The following is a 17,575-nucleotide window of genomic DNA, read 5'->3' on the forward strand; positions in this document are numbered from 1 at the left end:
TTCCCTTAAAAATGTCAGCAATGCAGCCTGGCTGTTGCTGAGCTACCAAACATAAGACCTACAACAACACCCCTGTAAAATAAATATGCATTTACCCAATTGAATTGGGCAGTAACTACTTAGAATGAACACCAGCTGAAAGTGCAGAACAGGAAAAGAGCAGCAACCACTGCAGAAAGAAGGCTAAAATATAATTATGGGGAAATGATGACAGTTATCTAACAGCGGGCATCATAGTGCCAGGCAGGGCCCATTAGAGCTCTCAGCGCCTCTCATTAGGGAACCATTAGTGACAACTACTTTAACTTCCCAGACCACCCACCTCTAAGTGGCAGAGACAAATGGACTCTGAGAGAATCGACTGTTCCCCTCTCTCATCTCGGTCAAAACAATGCAGCAGTGTGCGAGGCAGGCTGAGCCACGGCCACAAAGAGTGTTGAAGTTTTCCCCTCTCCATGAGCAGAACAAAAGAGCAGCAGCATATAACAGGATCAGGCAGTCAGACATTCACTGTTCTTAACACGATTAATAGTGACGCAAGGCAAGGGTGCTGATTAATGCTGCCAGGCTAACCCAGCCAACGAGATGGAAGCTGTCTGTCAACAAAGGCTTTCTGTGTCATTCCCAAGCCCCGACACTCATTTATTGTTATATAGTAATAAAGTCTGTGGTGATGATAAAAGCCTCGCCCCCACTGGAAAAGAATTACAACCACCCTTTGATACAGTTTATAACAATATCATAGCTCAGCCTTGGCTTCTATGACACTGATATATGGATTTTAACTTTGCTAATATTTTCAAAGACAGCAAACATGTAACATTAATAATAATAGTGGGAGTTTTTCCAAGCTGACACTGGAGGAGTAAACTGTCTGCTCTCACACCTGTTGCTCCTCATAGTTCACATGTGGGATCTCTTCTTCAAAAGTCAGTAAACTATTCACTACAGCAAGAGACAAGAGACGAATGTGTCATTAAAGTATTCTTACATGTAATTAGAAAGTCATAGCCACAGTGGTAAATTTAGATCTAGAAATAGACCTTGTGTTTCACAGTGCGGACTTATATTTCATTTTACAGAGGGAACATGTTTATAACAACAAAATAGCAGTACATAGTACAGTCAACATTTAATAGTATTTTATACGCTACGTGTGATTTATTTATTCGTAATTTCAGAATCTCCTTTTGCAAACTGACACCTTTAATAACTTTTTGCATTTTTAAATGTAAGTTTTCTTGGGTGTGTTTTAGGTTAGTGTGTGGATTTCAGTCTTTCTAGGGAGCGGTTTGAGTAAATAATGCACATAGTTGACTGAGTTATTACAGCGTGAGGACACAAATGGCAGAGTAAACACTGTAAACAAGGCCACACGGTCCACGGTTCACTACACGTTTGGTTCCTGAGATTTACTTGGAATAAATTCAGCCTCGCAAAACAGTCAAATAGCTTCACACTTACCGGGTAAACTTTTCGTAAACATTCTTTCAACGAAACACAGTCTCGTATAGACATTTATAAAACTTTATAAGTATTTCCTTGATAGTTACACTCACCTACACCGTCTTCCGATTTCAACACCATGCTGCCTGGTAAGTCCGAGTTAGTTCTAAATATTTAAAGTTGTTTCCAAGAGTCGTAACTTCCTCCAAATACTTCTAAAATACAGACTTTTTCTTTTTCAGCTTTTCGTTGTCGAGTTAACAAACCCACTTGGGAATAGTTTCCTCGGTAAGTGAAGAGTGTCTCGTATCGACAGCCCGAGGGAGTGGTTTGAAGAGACGGAGGACTTTAACCAACCAGTGATTCCTGCGCGCCAGCTTCTGTCAAAATAAACTGAGTAAAACCTGACTTTCCGGTTTTGACTTTCAAAATAAAACATCAAAATACGACGCTTCAAAACGTGTAACCCCATATAATCCCTGAAAATAGGCCAGCTCTGAACAATTTATCATTTATAATTGTGTCCAATGCCTTAATTTTATTGTTTGTGCACATTTTTGACAAGTTTGATCACAATACCGTTGATTCATTTGCAACGTAATTTGGGAAGCACACTTTTTTGCACCTTTCAGAAAGTAGATCGTCTGAGGTATTTTAAGATTATTTTCATTGAAGAAGAAAAAAGGACTAACTGAGTACAATGAACCTAAATATAGCTTACCCCTTGCAGATAGTGAACAATAGACTTGCACTGAGGTGAATTGTCTTAAAGCAGACACTTGCAAGAATAACTCGTGCAAAGTGAGTGGAAAATTGAACATTGTTATATGGACGAGTCTCTGCGCAGGCATGAGTTCAGCAACTTTACTTTTATGTAGGCCTATTCCTAATCCTATAGTGTGATCCATTAAAATATGGATTTAAAAAGCTGTAGCAATGGATGCATTGAAAATTACGAAGAATTTGCATAACACTAGCCTATAGAAAACATATTGTAGCAATTAACTCCCTCACAAAAGTGGAAATGAGTGATCAAAATGAAAGATACAGAGAACTGGTTCATTTTTATTAGCCAGTAAGGTTTTATTTTGAACTCCTCTCTTATGTTCAAGAAAGTCTGCCTGCACCATATCCGCCAAGAGTCTATTAACTCTGCTGACTTGACATCTCAGAGTCTGAAGTCTGAAGGTGCAGCAAACGGGTCTGATGACGCGTCTACAGCCTGCGTACGTTCCCACCCTGTTGCCTTGGGCACTGAGCTCTCTCTCTCTCTCTCTCTCTCTCTCTCTCTCTCTCTCTCTCTCTCACACACACACACACACACACACACACACACACACACACACACAGTTAACTGTTGTTGGGACATGGTTGAGTGGGGGAGGGAGACCGTGTGGTGATTGACACACACAGATAGTTCACCTCTGCTGATCTTGCGCTTGTTGCTGCGCTTTAATTCACCACATCCGCCGAAAGCACACGTGTGTGAATGCCTTTGCAGTCGCTGTGAAATAAACTGATCTTCAGAAAATAGCAACAACACCTGTTTGTGGCAAAGACATAACCCCAAAAAGAGGCCAATACTCAGGAACATGGTCAAACACCTGTTGAATATTCTCACAGAGAAAATCACTTTAGCTTTCAGTCTGATTTTCAGACTGAAATAATACTTTTTTTATAGGTTAGGCCTACTCATCCTAACTACATTTACAGTAAAATATGTCCCCCTTAAATCTAGTAGGCCTATAGCTTTACGTTTGATATGTTTTACATCAAATAGTGCTTCTGTTTAATAGTTGCATGTCTTCACACCTAACACAACAAACAGGAAAATCACCCAAGACTGCAACCATGCCCGAATGTTTCATTCAAGTTGACTAGTTCGATGCCAAACTTGGTAATCTTGAATAAAATAACCATTATCTGCACAAAGATATCACCCATGTTTCATCCAGGACCATAAACTCTCAGTATATTTGGGTTACATTTTATGGTCCATTAAAGGTCAGATGATGAAGGTTTGTTTTTACTAACAGGGTGATATTAGTTGAAAACTAATTCAGTGAAAAACTTTGATTACAGATCACCCAGCTTTCCATCCCCTTTGTTGAAGTCAATAGTCAGGCTGTTGTTTATATAACACCTGTGCTGCTTTGCTGTGAGATATGAAAGCGCTGAGCCTGTCACTGCCTGTTGATGATTGCAGGAGCTAAAGAGGAATGCTGCATCACAACCAATGAAAGAAGCCATGGAGAAAACCTCTCTGCTCAAATTGAATGCACTACAGGAGAAAATATGTGCAAAATGTTGGATGTGGTGGCATTTTTACCCCTTTTCCCACAACCACCACTTGGGAAAAATGGGTCTTACTCCTTTGTTAAAGTCAAAAGAGTAAAATCACCTCGACCGTCCCCCCTCCTTGAAAGGCCCTAGTGTGCATGGCCACTTCATTCAAGGGTTTCGTCCTCAAGCTGTGCACTGAGAATGCGTCTGTTGAACTGCCCAAACTCAACAACTCGACAATGTACTGAGTGTGAAGTGAACCCTGATCACACAAAGTTACAATTGTTACGTCTTCATTCATCCATTTCCCTGAGAGCTGCACTAAAACGTTACTAAAAACCCAGAACAAGTGTAACCAGAGAAACTCTTTGACCTTTACATGAAGAAAAAAAAAAACATCAATCCAACACACTGTTGTCTGCAACTTCCTGATCTCACAATGACATGCAAAACTGTTCCTCAAGTGAATGTGTGACGTTCATGGAGTGTTTTGTAAACGTCGGATGAGATTTTGAAATGCCAAGAGGGTTTTGTTCTTGCATGCATGTTAAAGGCTGCAGCTCATTTATTGGTTTCAATGAGATCAGATAATTCCACAAAAGAACAAGAGGTTAATGTTTGTTCTATTTTCACATTGCTTCATATAAAAATAACCAGAAAACACAACAACTTAAGATCACAAAAAAAGCATAAACAACTCTCTGACACCATTTAAATAAGAAGTTCCATAAATGCATTATTGACTGGATTTAATAATATTGGCAGGTTATACTTTATCTGATATATGTCCAGCAGTACAGGAACTTATTTGAAGCAGCTAAATCTGCACAAGCTCACACCCAGAGACAGTTGCTGCATGCAAGCCTAAATCATATTATCAAAAAGCTGTTGTTCGGTCCTATCATACTAGGTTAAGCCCTAAGGATTACAGGAAAGATCCTGGTTCTCGTGTGAAAAGAGCCTCCCTGTGAAATAAGTCAAACAATAGTCCTTTTCTTCTGTCAACCGGCTGATCAAATAATCAGAACTAAATTGACTTTGAACAGAAAATCAGCACGGAAGAGAGTTTTATATTTATCCTCCCCATGCAGGTAAATGATAAAACAGCAAATTAGCATGAAATACAGTGCTATATTCATCATCCCCATGCAGGTCAATGATAAAACCATGTTTCTTTATTTACAAAAAGTTCAAACAGCTTGAAATATTCCTGAAAAAAACTTTAGGAACGTACATAAAAAACAATAAAAAATTGATGCAGTAGAGATTTAAATGAAATTAATTGATTTCATTATCTAAGCTAAACAAAGATATGCTTTCAACATGTGTAGCCCACGTTTTTTCAAACTCCACCCCAAAGTTCATAATGCTGATTTTCCTCATCAAGTCTATCCCTCATAATTTGAAATAATCCCAACCCTAAAGGCAGAAAAAAAAATAAGTATAAGGTTAGTGATATTGATGTGTAAAATCAGTGCAATTCTCCTTTAATGGGAGTCTAGTCTGGAGATTTGAATGATCTGTTCCTACTGTGTCAGCCTGTAGTAACCAAATCCACCAATACTGTAAATGTAGCTGCATTTTCCTGATAGCATTAGACAAAGCTATTTTCATGAAACAGTCACAATGCACCCAAAGTTCCTGATAATGCAGCAAAAGGTGTACTTGATTAAATCACTGGTTGAAAAAGACCAACTGTAGATAGACTTTGAACTCAGTCAGAAAAGTATCCTTTCAGGGATGCCAATAGTGACCCCTGCTGCTCATCTGCAGTAACTGCAGTTCAAACTGCAAAAATACCTTGACACATATTCACACATGGAGGATCCGTAGGGGACAGACATTGTGACATAATGACCCTTATACTATAAGCGTATACGTCTTAACATTTAATGGTAAGGTTGCTGCTCCGCGTTGTGTCACTGCACATGACGACATGCCTGTTTGTTACGTCTGCTTCCTCGACTTACTGCTGATTAAGTAATAGCAGGTTAAAAGGAGTAAACACTTCGCATTGCATATTAGAAAAGATTACTACTTAATGCATTCCACACATTCTTTTGCATAATGCGTCGCTGAGGTCTTGTTGCTCCATCTCTTCTTGACTGATTGCACAAGCTGTGTTTGACACAACCCGTAAAGTAACTCGAGATCCTGCACCCTGTGTTTTTCCCGCCTTGTGCCCCCCCCCCCCCCCCCCCGATTGTGCTCACCTGTGTCTCGTTACCCCCTGATTGTCTGCATATTTAATCCCTGTGTGTCCTCCCCCTTGTTGCCAGTTCATAGTGTGGTCCTTGTGTTGCCTAGTTCCAGACTTTTTCTGCCAGTGAGTTTTTTTTTTATAGCTTGCCTGCCTTCTTGTTTTTACTGTTTTGCCTGACTTTAATAGATTGTTTGATCCTCTGATAGCTTACCTGTGTACTGGCTGGGGGTGGGATGTGTACTAAACTCTGCTTTTACTGACCTCTGCCTTGTGTGAGTCTACATTTTGGGTCCATGTTTCTATCTGGTTCTGTTAGACTTGATGCTGTCCTTCTACAGGTAAAGTCACATTTAATGGCACCTTTGGATCGAGCCATGGTATCATTTTGAGTGTAGAAGGGAGGACAGACCTGAGTGATTAATTACAGAGGTGTCATAAGAAATACAGGAATTTATCTAGCTCCTGTGCCACTTTTCATAAGTGGATGTAAGATGGGTAAAAAAAAATGGTACTCCGTGGGCAGCCTTTGCTTTGCAACTACAAACATAAAGCTGTATTTTAAACATTAAATCAATTCCCCCACGTATTTTGAGGTCAATTTATTTGCTTCTAAAATGAATCTATTGCAGCTTTCACAAATACACCTGCAGAAGTACTGCTGTCCTCTCACATTTTAGGGAGAGGATGTGAAATGCAGAGGCTCAACTTGCAGCTCTGTGCCCTACATACATAAATGCTGTTACCGTGTTCAACCAAACAAGCGCCATGACTACAGGCTGACAAAGCATTTGTTCATCTGTAATTAATTATGCATAACTCTGACTAATAATAAACAGTCTTTGGGAATGGTTAAATAACCCTCCTGCTGTTCAGAGATGGATCGTGTCTGCAGGCATGAAAGCTTGATGAGGCCACATGTCGACACATTTACAGAGCAACAATGGGTCCATCAGTGTGTTAGAAATGTACGCCATAGCCTAGAACACAATCAAAAGCATGATTTTCCAGTTCACCAGCATGCCTGTTCTTCTCAAGCTTTTTTTTTTTTTATCTAGATGAAAACCAAGACATTTGAGAAAGAAAAAAAAAAACATGCCGACAGAAATATCTCATTTGGCTAACAGAGCTGTGTGGTATCACCTCTCTCTGTTTGGTTTCCCACACACTCCTCTGAAGCAGCTCCCTGGCAGTTAGTCTCACTCAGCATCCAGAACACGCCCAACTGTGTTTTCAGTGGAAAACAGATCTATCTCACCTAAGATGTCAACATTACTTTCTTCTTTTATGTTGGCATGCAAAAGAGACTATTGATCAATGAGACTTTGTAATCAGTGTGCAGAGGGTTCTGTGTACAATGTAAGAAGTTTGCATCCAAGAAGCTAGTAACTTAGAGGTTGGAACCCTTCAAAGGGTTTTATTTAAAATTCAGAGGGATCAAATGATTCGAAGAGGAACATATCTCTTTTACCAAAGATAAAAATACTTTGGAAAAAAGTATTCAAATATTGCATAATTTTACCTCTTCAAGCACAGAAACTCAGGAGAATAATCTAAAGGAGGGGGAATTACTCTCATGTTTAACAGCTCAAAGTTTTTACACATGCAACCTCTAATAAGAGGTGACATCATCCCTTATTTTCCCATGAAATGAGATTTGTGTTTTCATTATTTGGTGCAGCACATGGGTTATGAAACAGTTTTATAACACCAGATAAACAGATTCAAGCTTTTGTTTGATCCTGTTTCTCTTGAAACCCTTAATGACACAACTCATTGTCTACCATTGTGACAGATTTGGATCTTATAGCATTAAATGACAAATCCTTGGAGTATCATCCAACAGTTTTCTTTTGTGATTTATTTATTTTTTATCATCTTACTGCTAACTAAACTTTGCTAATAAGGTCTGAGGCTTGTGTTTGTCAATTAATTCTTGCTTATTTGTGCGCTGGATTCAAACTTCTATTTTCTTTAGTTCACATTTCCTCCATCCGTTAACAAAACAAGCTTAAATATCCAGCTGATAAATATAGACAAAGTCTTTGTTTGTGCTGTCAAAGAGGCAAATGTATGGAGGTCACAGTTCCCCAAGAGGGCAGCCCAGGCTCGGATCGGACCTGTGGCCCCTCTCCCGCACGTCATTCCCCAATCTCTCTCCCTGATTTTGACTCTATCCACTGTCCTATATCTGCAATAAAGGCATGAAAAGCCCAAAAAATTCATAGGATTTCAAGTACACTAAAGGGACTATCAGGGTTAAAGGGACATAAGCAAAAAAGGCCGGGAGCCACTTCTGTACTGCTGTTAGCCTCATCATCCACTGTCACATCTGCACAGTGCCCTCCTTTACATTCTGCTGATGTGGCACATTTTCCTCGAACACTCTCTGCTCCTGGCAGGAATGTTTGTGCTCCCAAAGAGATCAGTTTGTCCTCAGCTGCCCCTGGAGCCTACACAGAGTCATTTCCATGCCTGAAAACAACGGCGAGGAAAGGGTACACCTGCCTCACAGAGCAGACGGCCCCTCTCAGCTTCTATTAATCAGCTAAATGACTATCATGTCTGCTCTAAGCATTACACTGCCTGCTATCAGCCCCAGCCTGCGGGACTAATTGGGCATGTTGAGTCACACTCACAGCAACATTTACAGCGGGAATGTGCTTTATTGAAGTGTTTGAGAGTGACTGAGAAGATTGATGGATGAAGACGTCACCACATGATGTCAGATAGTAAAAGGAGCCAAAATAACTGAGAAAAACTCTCACTTGTGTTTGCACTTAAGCAGATAGTGTAAAAAAAAAGACATTTGGCGATACATTACGGGTGATCTCACTACTGATAAAACTTGCTGGACAGCCGTTTGATGAGTCACATATGAATCACTTGCTTGATTCAGGATTAAAAACAGAAACGCCAACACATACAGAACACCGCCCAATCTCTTCACGATTGCAACTGCTGCCATCAGAAAATGAACTTTTTTATTTTTTTGCAGTTGAGGCAAAAAAAACTGACAGTTTTGCACAAGTGGGTGACAGCTGTAATTAAGCCTTTGGGGATGTTTTCAGTCCATGAATCGGACCGGAGGCTGGCAATTCTAATGACATTTTGGCTCATAGAAACTAACAAAATAAGTTATTTTGCATGCCAAACTCTTTTGTCACCATGTTCTTAACCGAGCAATCAAGATCACTTCCCATTTCCCAAACTTTAAAAAGTCCCCACCTCATAGGCACTTCTCTGGTGCTGATTCAGGTGTTTTGAAATCACTGAGACAGCACCGCTTCCCTCTTGTTAGCCACTCCGTCAGCTGATTCACCACAACCCCGAGAAGCTGCTTCAGTCATGTCAAAGCAATCTGACAACGGAGCATTGAAAACGTCGGCCCTGCGAGTGTCACGTAATTCTGTAGCAACACTAAAAAAAAAAAAAAAAACAACCAACAAGACAACACGCTATACACAAACATCCCAATCCCGATCTCATTACGACAGTGTGAAAGGACAAATGTAGGAACATGGGGACAGGCGGTGGGAAAGTCTTACAGCCAGCTCCACTTCTCCATCTTTAATCAGGGCTGGGAAAGCAGTGAGAGTGGTTTATCCAGGTTTACGAGGTGATCTCAGGTAAACACAAACACTGCTGTCCCTGTTTATCAAAGGACACGCAGCAGTAACAGGGACAAGGAAGCAAATTTGTCATGCACAGCCGAGCAGGAGCGGGAACAGAGTTTGTTGGTGTGAGTGGTTGTGTTTACACCTGAAAGCTTCAGCCGCGTCATGGATGTCTGTGAGTGACGATGTGAGAGTCTTGTGAACATGGAGTCAGCTCAAATTAGTTTGTGCAGCAACAGATTAGTAAGTAATAAGCTCTCGCTCAGTGGGGGTTTAAGTTGTGCTTAATGAAAGAGAGAGAGAGAGAGAGCCTCCTTAGCCACAAGAAGCTCCCTCTATTTCTGTCATTGCTGCTGGAGCCGTGTGTTTGTACAGCAAATAAACAGGTTTTCTTGCACAGTTCTAAAACTGATTAAAACCTACTGATACTCATGGCTTATGCTGACCTGTGTTAGCCGTAAAGTTCAATGTTAGAGCAAACAAAGCAATGGTAAAACACATGCAAACAACCAACTACAGTGTGAGGCCTACATTTGCGTCTTTAACTGTTTTTTTTTTTTTGTTGGGGCACCATTTCAGCCGGACACAAAAACGCAAAGAGATTTCATAATAAGAGACCTTCCTTAGCTACAAGAAGCTCCCTCTTTTTCTGTCAGACTGTTGTCGTCGCTGGTGGAGCCATGTGTTTGTGCAACTGGTCACACACACACAGACACAGCAAATCAACAGGTTTCTTAAAAACTTCAAAAACTGATTCAAAACTTCAGATGAAGGAGATATATTAAGCTTTAAAGATCAATGTTACAACATGACAGCAATGCTAAAAAAAACAGTGTAAGACCAACAGTTGTGTCTTTACCTGGATCTTGTTGGAGTGTCTTCACAGCCGGACACAAAAACGTCTGCAGGCTGGACACGCACAGCTCACTCACCGTCCCCATATCTCCACAGTGTAATATTTCTATCTGTGTGTGAAGGAATACGTCTCCGTTGGTGGCTGTTTGAGCTTCTCCTTCCTTGTGATTGCAACTGAGAAGGAAAAAAAGGGAAGTAGCAGCGGGCCCAGCTCCACTGCTGTGGCTGCAGGGAGTCACTCCGTCTCTCCTGGACGAGCAGAGACTCCAACTGTAAAGTCCTGCTCTGTGTCAATCTGCTCCACCTAATCCCCCGAGTTGGATAAAATCTCTCCACTGCTTTCCCAGCCAATCTCTCACACTCACCTACTTTCTCTTCCCCCAGTCGATTTTTTTTTAAATGTGCATCTTGGATGCTGAAATCACTTCTGCTTTTTTCTCCCACTTCCCCTTTTTGAGCTCAGCCTCCCTCCATCCTCCTCTGCTCGTTCTCTCTCTCTCTCTCTCTCTCTCTCTCTCTCTCTTACTTTCTCTCCCACTTGCTACTTTCCATACAGATATTCTAAGAGCCTAAACGCTACATTCACAAATGGAAAAGTCAGGTTGTATTTGTTTAAAGCATATGATAATGTTGCTTCAGGAGTGGTCAAAAGTTTCCCTCATAAAATGTTAGATCAAAACTATGACACAGGAAGAAGTCAGTCAAAGAAACAATTAAGATACAAGTCAATCAGCGTGTTCAAATCAGAGTTGTCATTCTTGCCACACTCTGTTTTGTTTTTGCCTCCAGTCACTCGTCAGTTTTGGCATCAAAAATCAAGATTTCATTGTTGCTTGGCAACAGGGTAGAAGAAATGATTTGCTCCTGGGCGAAACACTGTGAGCCATTTGTTTTGATGAGATTATTTTCACACCCGTTGAGATTATTCACCACGACTTAATCATATTTGGGGGTCTGGAGCCATAAAGCACAAATAGGGATATGGATCTAACACACACACACACACACACACACACACACACACACACACACACACACACACACACACACACACACACACACACACACACACACACACACACACACACACACACACACACACACACGCACCAAAATAAAAACAAAAAATACTGTTTTGATTCTGCCACAGATGTGCTGATAATGAACGACAATCGATTTATTTCTCACTTCCTCTTAAAGAGCAGAGCAGAAATGTTTATCTCCACTCCTGAACCGATTCTACACCTCCTGCCGCGCTGAATTAACCGCCTGTCAATCATCCCAAAGTGTCCTTAACAACCGCCTCTCTCATTCTGTCAGTCACGCCTTCACTTTATAACTCTGTCTGTGCGGGAGAACAGCTAGGTCCCAGACCAAATGCATATCTAATACAAACTGTCGTGTATTGCAGTTTGCAAGACTATGACATCGGCTCCAATCCATTCATCACTGCCCACTTTTTGGCCCGAGGGTTGACTCCTTCAGAGTGACCCTCGCATGAACTGCAAAGTCAGTGTGACTACTTCAAAATGCTGCAGCTGCACATCATGCATAGCAGCCCTGTCACAGGAGGAACAGAAGCACGGCACACAGTGAACTCAGCACTAATGTTCGTCTTTTTTAAATTGCCATATTTTCTCCGCTCTGCTCGACTCCAAGTTACCTCTTTGAACAAGAGTGTGATGTCAGTAACTCCCTGAGTACCTGCAGGGAGAGTAAACAAGCCAATGTGTGGGTTCATGATAGATAGATGGATGGAGGTAGGTAGGTAGGTAGGTAGGTGGGTAGGTAGGTGGGTAGGTGGGTAGGTAGGTAGGTAGGTGGGTAGGTGGGTGGGTGGGTAGGTAGGTAGGTAGGTAGGTGGGTGGGTGGGTGGGTGGGAAGGTAGGTAGGTAGGTAGGTGGGTGGGTGGTTAGGTAGGTAGGTAGGTAGGTGGGTAGGTAGGTGGGTAGGTAGGTGGGTAGGTGGGTAGGTAGGTAGGTAGGTAGGTAGGTAGGTGGGTGGGTGGGTGGGTGGGAAGGTAGGTAGGTAGGTAGGTGGGTGGGTGGTTAGGTAGGTAGGTAGGTAGGTGGGTAGGTAGGTAGGTAGTTAGGTGGGTGGGTGGGTGGTTTAGGTAGGTACGTAGGTAAGAGGGAAGGTAGGTAGGATAGGATAGGGTTGGTGTGTAGGTTGGTTGGGTTGGTGTGTAGGTTGGTTGGGTTGGTGTGTAGGATGATTGGGTTGGTGTGTAGGTTGGTTGGTTGGTTGGTGTGTAGGTTGGTGTGTAGGTTGGTTGGTTGGTGTGTAGGTTGGTGTGTAGGTTGGTTGGTTGGTGTGTAGGTTGGTGTGTAGGTTGGTTGGTTGGTGTGTAGGTTGGTTGGTTGGTGTGTAAGTTGGTTGGTTGGTGTGTAGGTTGGTTGGTTGGTGTGTAGGTTGGTGTGTAGGTTGGTTGGTTGGTGTGTAGGTTGGTGTGTAGGTTGGTTGGTTGGTGTGTAGGTTGGTTGTTTGGTGTGTAGGTTGGTTGGTTGGTTGGTGTGTAGGTTGGTGTGTAGGTTGGTTGGTTGGTGTGTAGGTTGGTGTGTAGGTTGGTTGGTTGGTGTGTAGGTTGGTTGGTTGGTGTGTAAGTTGGTTGGTTGGTGTGTAGGTTGGTTGGTTGGTGTGTAAGTTGGTTGGTTGGTGTGTAAGTTGGTTGGTTGGTGTGTAGGTTGGTTGGGTTGGTGGGTAGGTTGGTTGGGTTGGTGTGTAGGTTGGTTGGTTGGTGTGTAGGTTGGTTGGTTGGTGTGTAGGTTGGTTGGTTGGTGTGTAGGTTGGTGTGTAGGATGGTTGGGTTGGTGTGTAGGTTGGTTGGGTTGGTGTGTAGGTTGGTTGGGTTGGTGTGTAGGATGATTGGTTGGTGTGTAGGTTGGTTGGTTGGTGTGTAGGTTGGTGTGTAGGTTGGTGTGTAGGTTGGTTGGTAGGTTGGTTGGTTGGCAGTTTGGTAGGTTGGTTGGTTGGGTTGGTGGGTAGGATGATTGGGTTGGTGGGTAGGATGATTGGGTTGGTGTGTAGGATGATTGGGTTGGTGTGTAGGTTGGTTGGTAGGTTGGTTGGTTGGCAGTTTGGTAGGTTGGTTGGTGTGTAGGTTGGTTGGTAGGTTGGTAGGTTGGGAATATGACTTTTAAATCATGAGCATGTGCACATGGGTAATTCTGAACTATTCCTCCGATCTACTGGTGGAGGTAATGCACCAAGATGTTCAGCAATGCACCGGCTATGATAGGGGAGAAGAAGTCTGCTTGCAGGTTAATATGGCTGTAGACAATGCAGGAATAACAATACATTACAAATATACATGAGGAAGGAAATACAGTCAGCATATTCAAGGATATGTCATTTTGGTGAGTAAAAATAAACAAAATCATTTTGTTTTTGTTTACAAGAATAGACTACACATCACCAAAGATGGGTCCCACAAGTGCCCAAGAGCCAATACGCAATGGTCTATTATTCAGTAGGTTTGCCGTCAGACCTTTAGGTGTTCTATGGGATCACACCGAGTGCTTGAGGTTTTGTTGCTCTTTTCAAACCCTTTCAAAAACAGTGACATGGACAGTTATTTACAGCTCAAAGTCTGCACACAGTACAAGTACAATTGCTCTAAAACCCCACTCAAAACCACAGATGAACACAATCCTTTGAGAAAACTACTCCTGAATGAGCTAATATTTTCAAAGTTTCTTCAGAAATTCTCTACTTCCCAAAAAACACTTTAATATTACAAAAAAAAACATGCATGTGTATGTGACAACTTGTGCATGTGCATAATGAGAAAGAGCTTCTTAATTTAGCAGAGAAAGAAGCTAAGATCATGTGTTATTCTCATGCAAACTATATGTAGTGATGATGGCCCACAATGGGACCATGGTATACACTTTACTGAAGCATTTGTGCATACATGCCACCAAGTGGACATAGCAGGGAACTACACCTTTACTCTTGGTTCAAAAGAAAGCACACATTACACCACGTGATTTAGCTATAATTTGTGTAAAATAAACACAGGTTCAAGAACTTTGTGGAACAATCATTTACAAATATTACAATCTGAAAACCTGCAGCTGCCTCGGTACCCTGTGCGAGGAGATCCTGATGAATATAGTCAAATTGTTTGCTTTCAGAAACATGTGGAGGCAGACAAATCTTCTGTGTAATAAGAGTTTCCAGCGAGCCTCCTGATCTGTGTTGGTGGAACTCCTACAGAGCAGCCTAATGTTAGCATCACCTGCAGTGACTAACAACAGACATGGGCGGGAGCACAACATCAACTCTGCTTGAGTAAACTCAACTGAGTGCTTAATAAATGGAGACAACTCCCAGAATAAAGCTGAAAAATGGCTAAATATAGATTTGATGCACTAAGTAGCAAGTTTTCCTAATCGTAAGTTGCATCACCCTGGCCTACTTTTTGTTTCAGCTGCCTCAAAAGCTTTGATATCCTGCCTTTTTTCTGCTTCTCTTTATGTGGATTTCGATTGTGATTGGTGTCATTTTAATGCTGTAAAACAGACAAATAATGTGTTTATCAGATTGGCAATAATACAATTTATTTTTAGACTTATATCCCACATGATTGAGTAAGAAGAACAAAGCGACAACTTAAGGTGATGGAGTTTAACTTCCTCCCCTTTCAATCTTCTGAATACGATATGTCGGCACAAGTCCACTGAGATTTCTCTGCAGCTGCTTTGACAGTTCTTCTCTGGATGTGCTTTGAACGAGAGAGGAGCTTAGTGTTGGAGTAAAACTGTCTTATTGCATGGGTGAAAAGTGACAGAATAGAGTAGGAACACATGCTACAAGCCAGTATAACCGACTATGTCTCTGTCTATCACTCAGATGAAGAGAAGGGCTTTGAAATAAGGGGACAGATCACACCCATAACCACAGCAACCACACGTACCTGCTGCTGTAGTGCACCACACCTATAAAGCTGCACAGTGCTTCCTTTGTGTGCACATATTTCATTATGCAAAGGGAAACTGAGCTGCAATGACAGGTGCAGGTAGATGGCAAAAGAGCAGAAGATACAACACAGACATTTTGACGACCTGCAGCTCAAATCCTTTGAAGTTGAGTGTTGAAACAGAGCAGCGCCCAATGGATCCAAAGATAGCTGGTTTAGGGCAGCAGCACAGAGCAACATCAAATAAAAGAGGGAGTAAAAAGGCAGTATGGTAATCCTGTCATGCATTTTCTCAAAACGGGGCCCAACGTGTCCAAAAAAAAAAGTGAAAATGATCCTCAGACACACTTCAAGTCCACACAAATACAACTCTTTGTTGCAGATTCCTTTCCTACATAAATAATGACATAAGGAGAAAAGCTGCAGCTATCTCTTTCTTTTTTCTTTGAATTTGGTTACGCTGAAATGTCTCGCTGCTCAGGGACAGAGGAAATATGTCTTGTAATTACTTATTCAGATCACAGGCAGCTAATTTGCCTAAGCAGGTGTCAGGGACAGCGAGAGTGTGATTTCAGTGTGCTTAAGTGTGATGTGCTCACACTAAGGCTGATAATTACATAATCGTTGGGCGATTCTTCAGCTGATATTCAAAAAGGGAGAGTACTGACAAGATAATGAATATGATCCTTGGGATGCAAATTGCAAACAAAGTGTATGAGATGTCACGACTGCCGGAAATCCTGTTTAATTTTGTGTTAAAAACCCATCAGAAGTTTAAAAAAAACTCTAGAATAAAGAGGGACAATGAGTGCAGATATGTCCACTCTTTTTACTTGGATCCACTCAAAAACTTAAGTGTGACTCATAAAAGGAATGTTGGGCGTCTTCCATCCCCTCCCTTCTCTCAGCAGAGCATCAGTTGAAATCTTGCAATGAGGCCATGGCTGCTGCTTTCTATTTTGAGATGCATTAAGCTCGCAGAAGAATCTAAACTGCTAAATAATTGAGACGAAGCTTCTATCATCGCCTAAGCTGAGCCATCTCTTAGCTCATCACGGCCCTGACATCATCAGAGACTGGGTCATCATGTACATGGTGACAGGACGGTGAATAGGTTTTCTTGGCAGCGGGTACGGATTTATGAGTGGGAATTCTTTGGGGTGAAAGTGTGTCATCAAAAAAGTGCGTCTCAGACCAGATGACAGCTATATGGTATAAATAAATCAGTTATATCTTCCCACAAGGGGAGGAACTTTTCTGTGCCCCCCCTCCCGCTCACTGGTTTAATTCTTCAGTGTAAATATGTGGATTGCATCCAGTACGCTGTCATAGCTGCAGTGTGACACTTAATAATTCATCATACAGATCTTTGTATCCCTTTGGCTGTGGATACCTCAGAGGCCACCTGTTCTAAAGCTGCTTGGTACAAACCAAAAGAACTTAATTGAATCCATTTTCAATGAATAAACATAAGTGAGGGGTCCCTGGCTGTCTGATATATGGTAGGCCTATAGTCTGTTATGCTGTGTTTTGAAAAGTCCCACCTATCACTCAGACTGGCAGCAGTGTGAACATGAATGCCCACAAGACTGCCTGTCATTTCTGTTCTCCTGGCACACTGCACAGCAGCAACTTGAACACTGCAGACACCCATGGTTTTATAAATACCGTATATAAACCTCACGGTGCCGCCATAGGGGCTAAGCTAAATATCTACGTGAGAGACAAGGATGGAGACTAACCGTAATTCTCCCCCTCCATCCCGGTGGTCCTGATGCTGCTGCAGGCGTCTCTGCTCGAGGATGTCTGTTCGCCCAGCGCCCGCAGAACTCCGGATACCGTCGTCTGTCCTTCCCGGTCTCTTCCTCGCTAGCTCTGCTGTAGCTCCTCGACTCCCAGGTTTCGGGTCTATGGCAGACAGTCGCGTTAATACTTTTCAGCTTGTTGTTAATTTGTTTGTACCAAGTTGCCGTTTGAAATGTGTGTGCGTGAGAGGATGTTGGCTGCCTGCTGATAATATGACTCCAGAGAAACCGGTGCACATGTTGGCCCCGCCCACCCTAGGTGTGACGTCACGATCTAACTTTCACTAACAACTTTGCTGAACACTGCCCACACAAAACAACTGTGAGGTAAACTATCACGTTGTTTATGATTAAAGTACGCTAAGTATAAAGTACTGCAAAAGACATCACTAAATGCAAAATAAAACATTTCACTAAATGCAAAAATATTAAACACAAAAATGTTTGA

The 17,575-nt window shown here is 42.0% G+C and overlaps 1 protein-coding gene across 3 annotated transcripts in view; it reads right to left on the bottom strand.

The window, feature by feature from the left end:
* The window catches only part of cyth1a (cytohesin 1a), a 42,870-nt gene extending 25,560 nt beyond the window's left edge, over positions 1-17,310 (bottom strand). The window contains exon 1 of one of the 3 annotated variants that reach the window (XM_061027156.1): positions 17,065-17,310. In XM_061027156.1, the coding sequence (XP_060883139.1) occupies positions 17,065-17,083 (19 nt within the window). In that variant the 5' untranslated portion in view covers positions 17,084-17,310. Of the gene's footprint in view, positions 1-1,559; positions 1,788-10,405; positions 10,732-17,064 lie in introns of those variants that run through there. The other 2 variants (XM_061027154.1, XM_061027155.1) reach the window with 2 other exon arrangements.
* Positions 17,311-17,575: the final 265 nt, after the last annotated feature.

The sequence above is a fragment of the Labrus mixtus genome, chromosome 20 (assembly GCF_963584025.1).
Source record: "Labrus mixtus chromosome 20, fLabMix1.1, whole genome shotgun sequence".
Classification (NCBI taxonomy): Eukaryota; Metazoa; Chordata; class Actinopteri; order Labriformes; family Labridae; genus Labrus; species Labrus mixtus.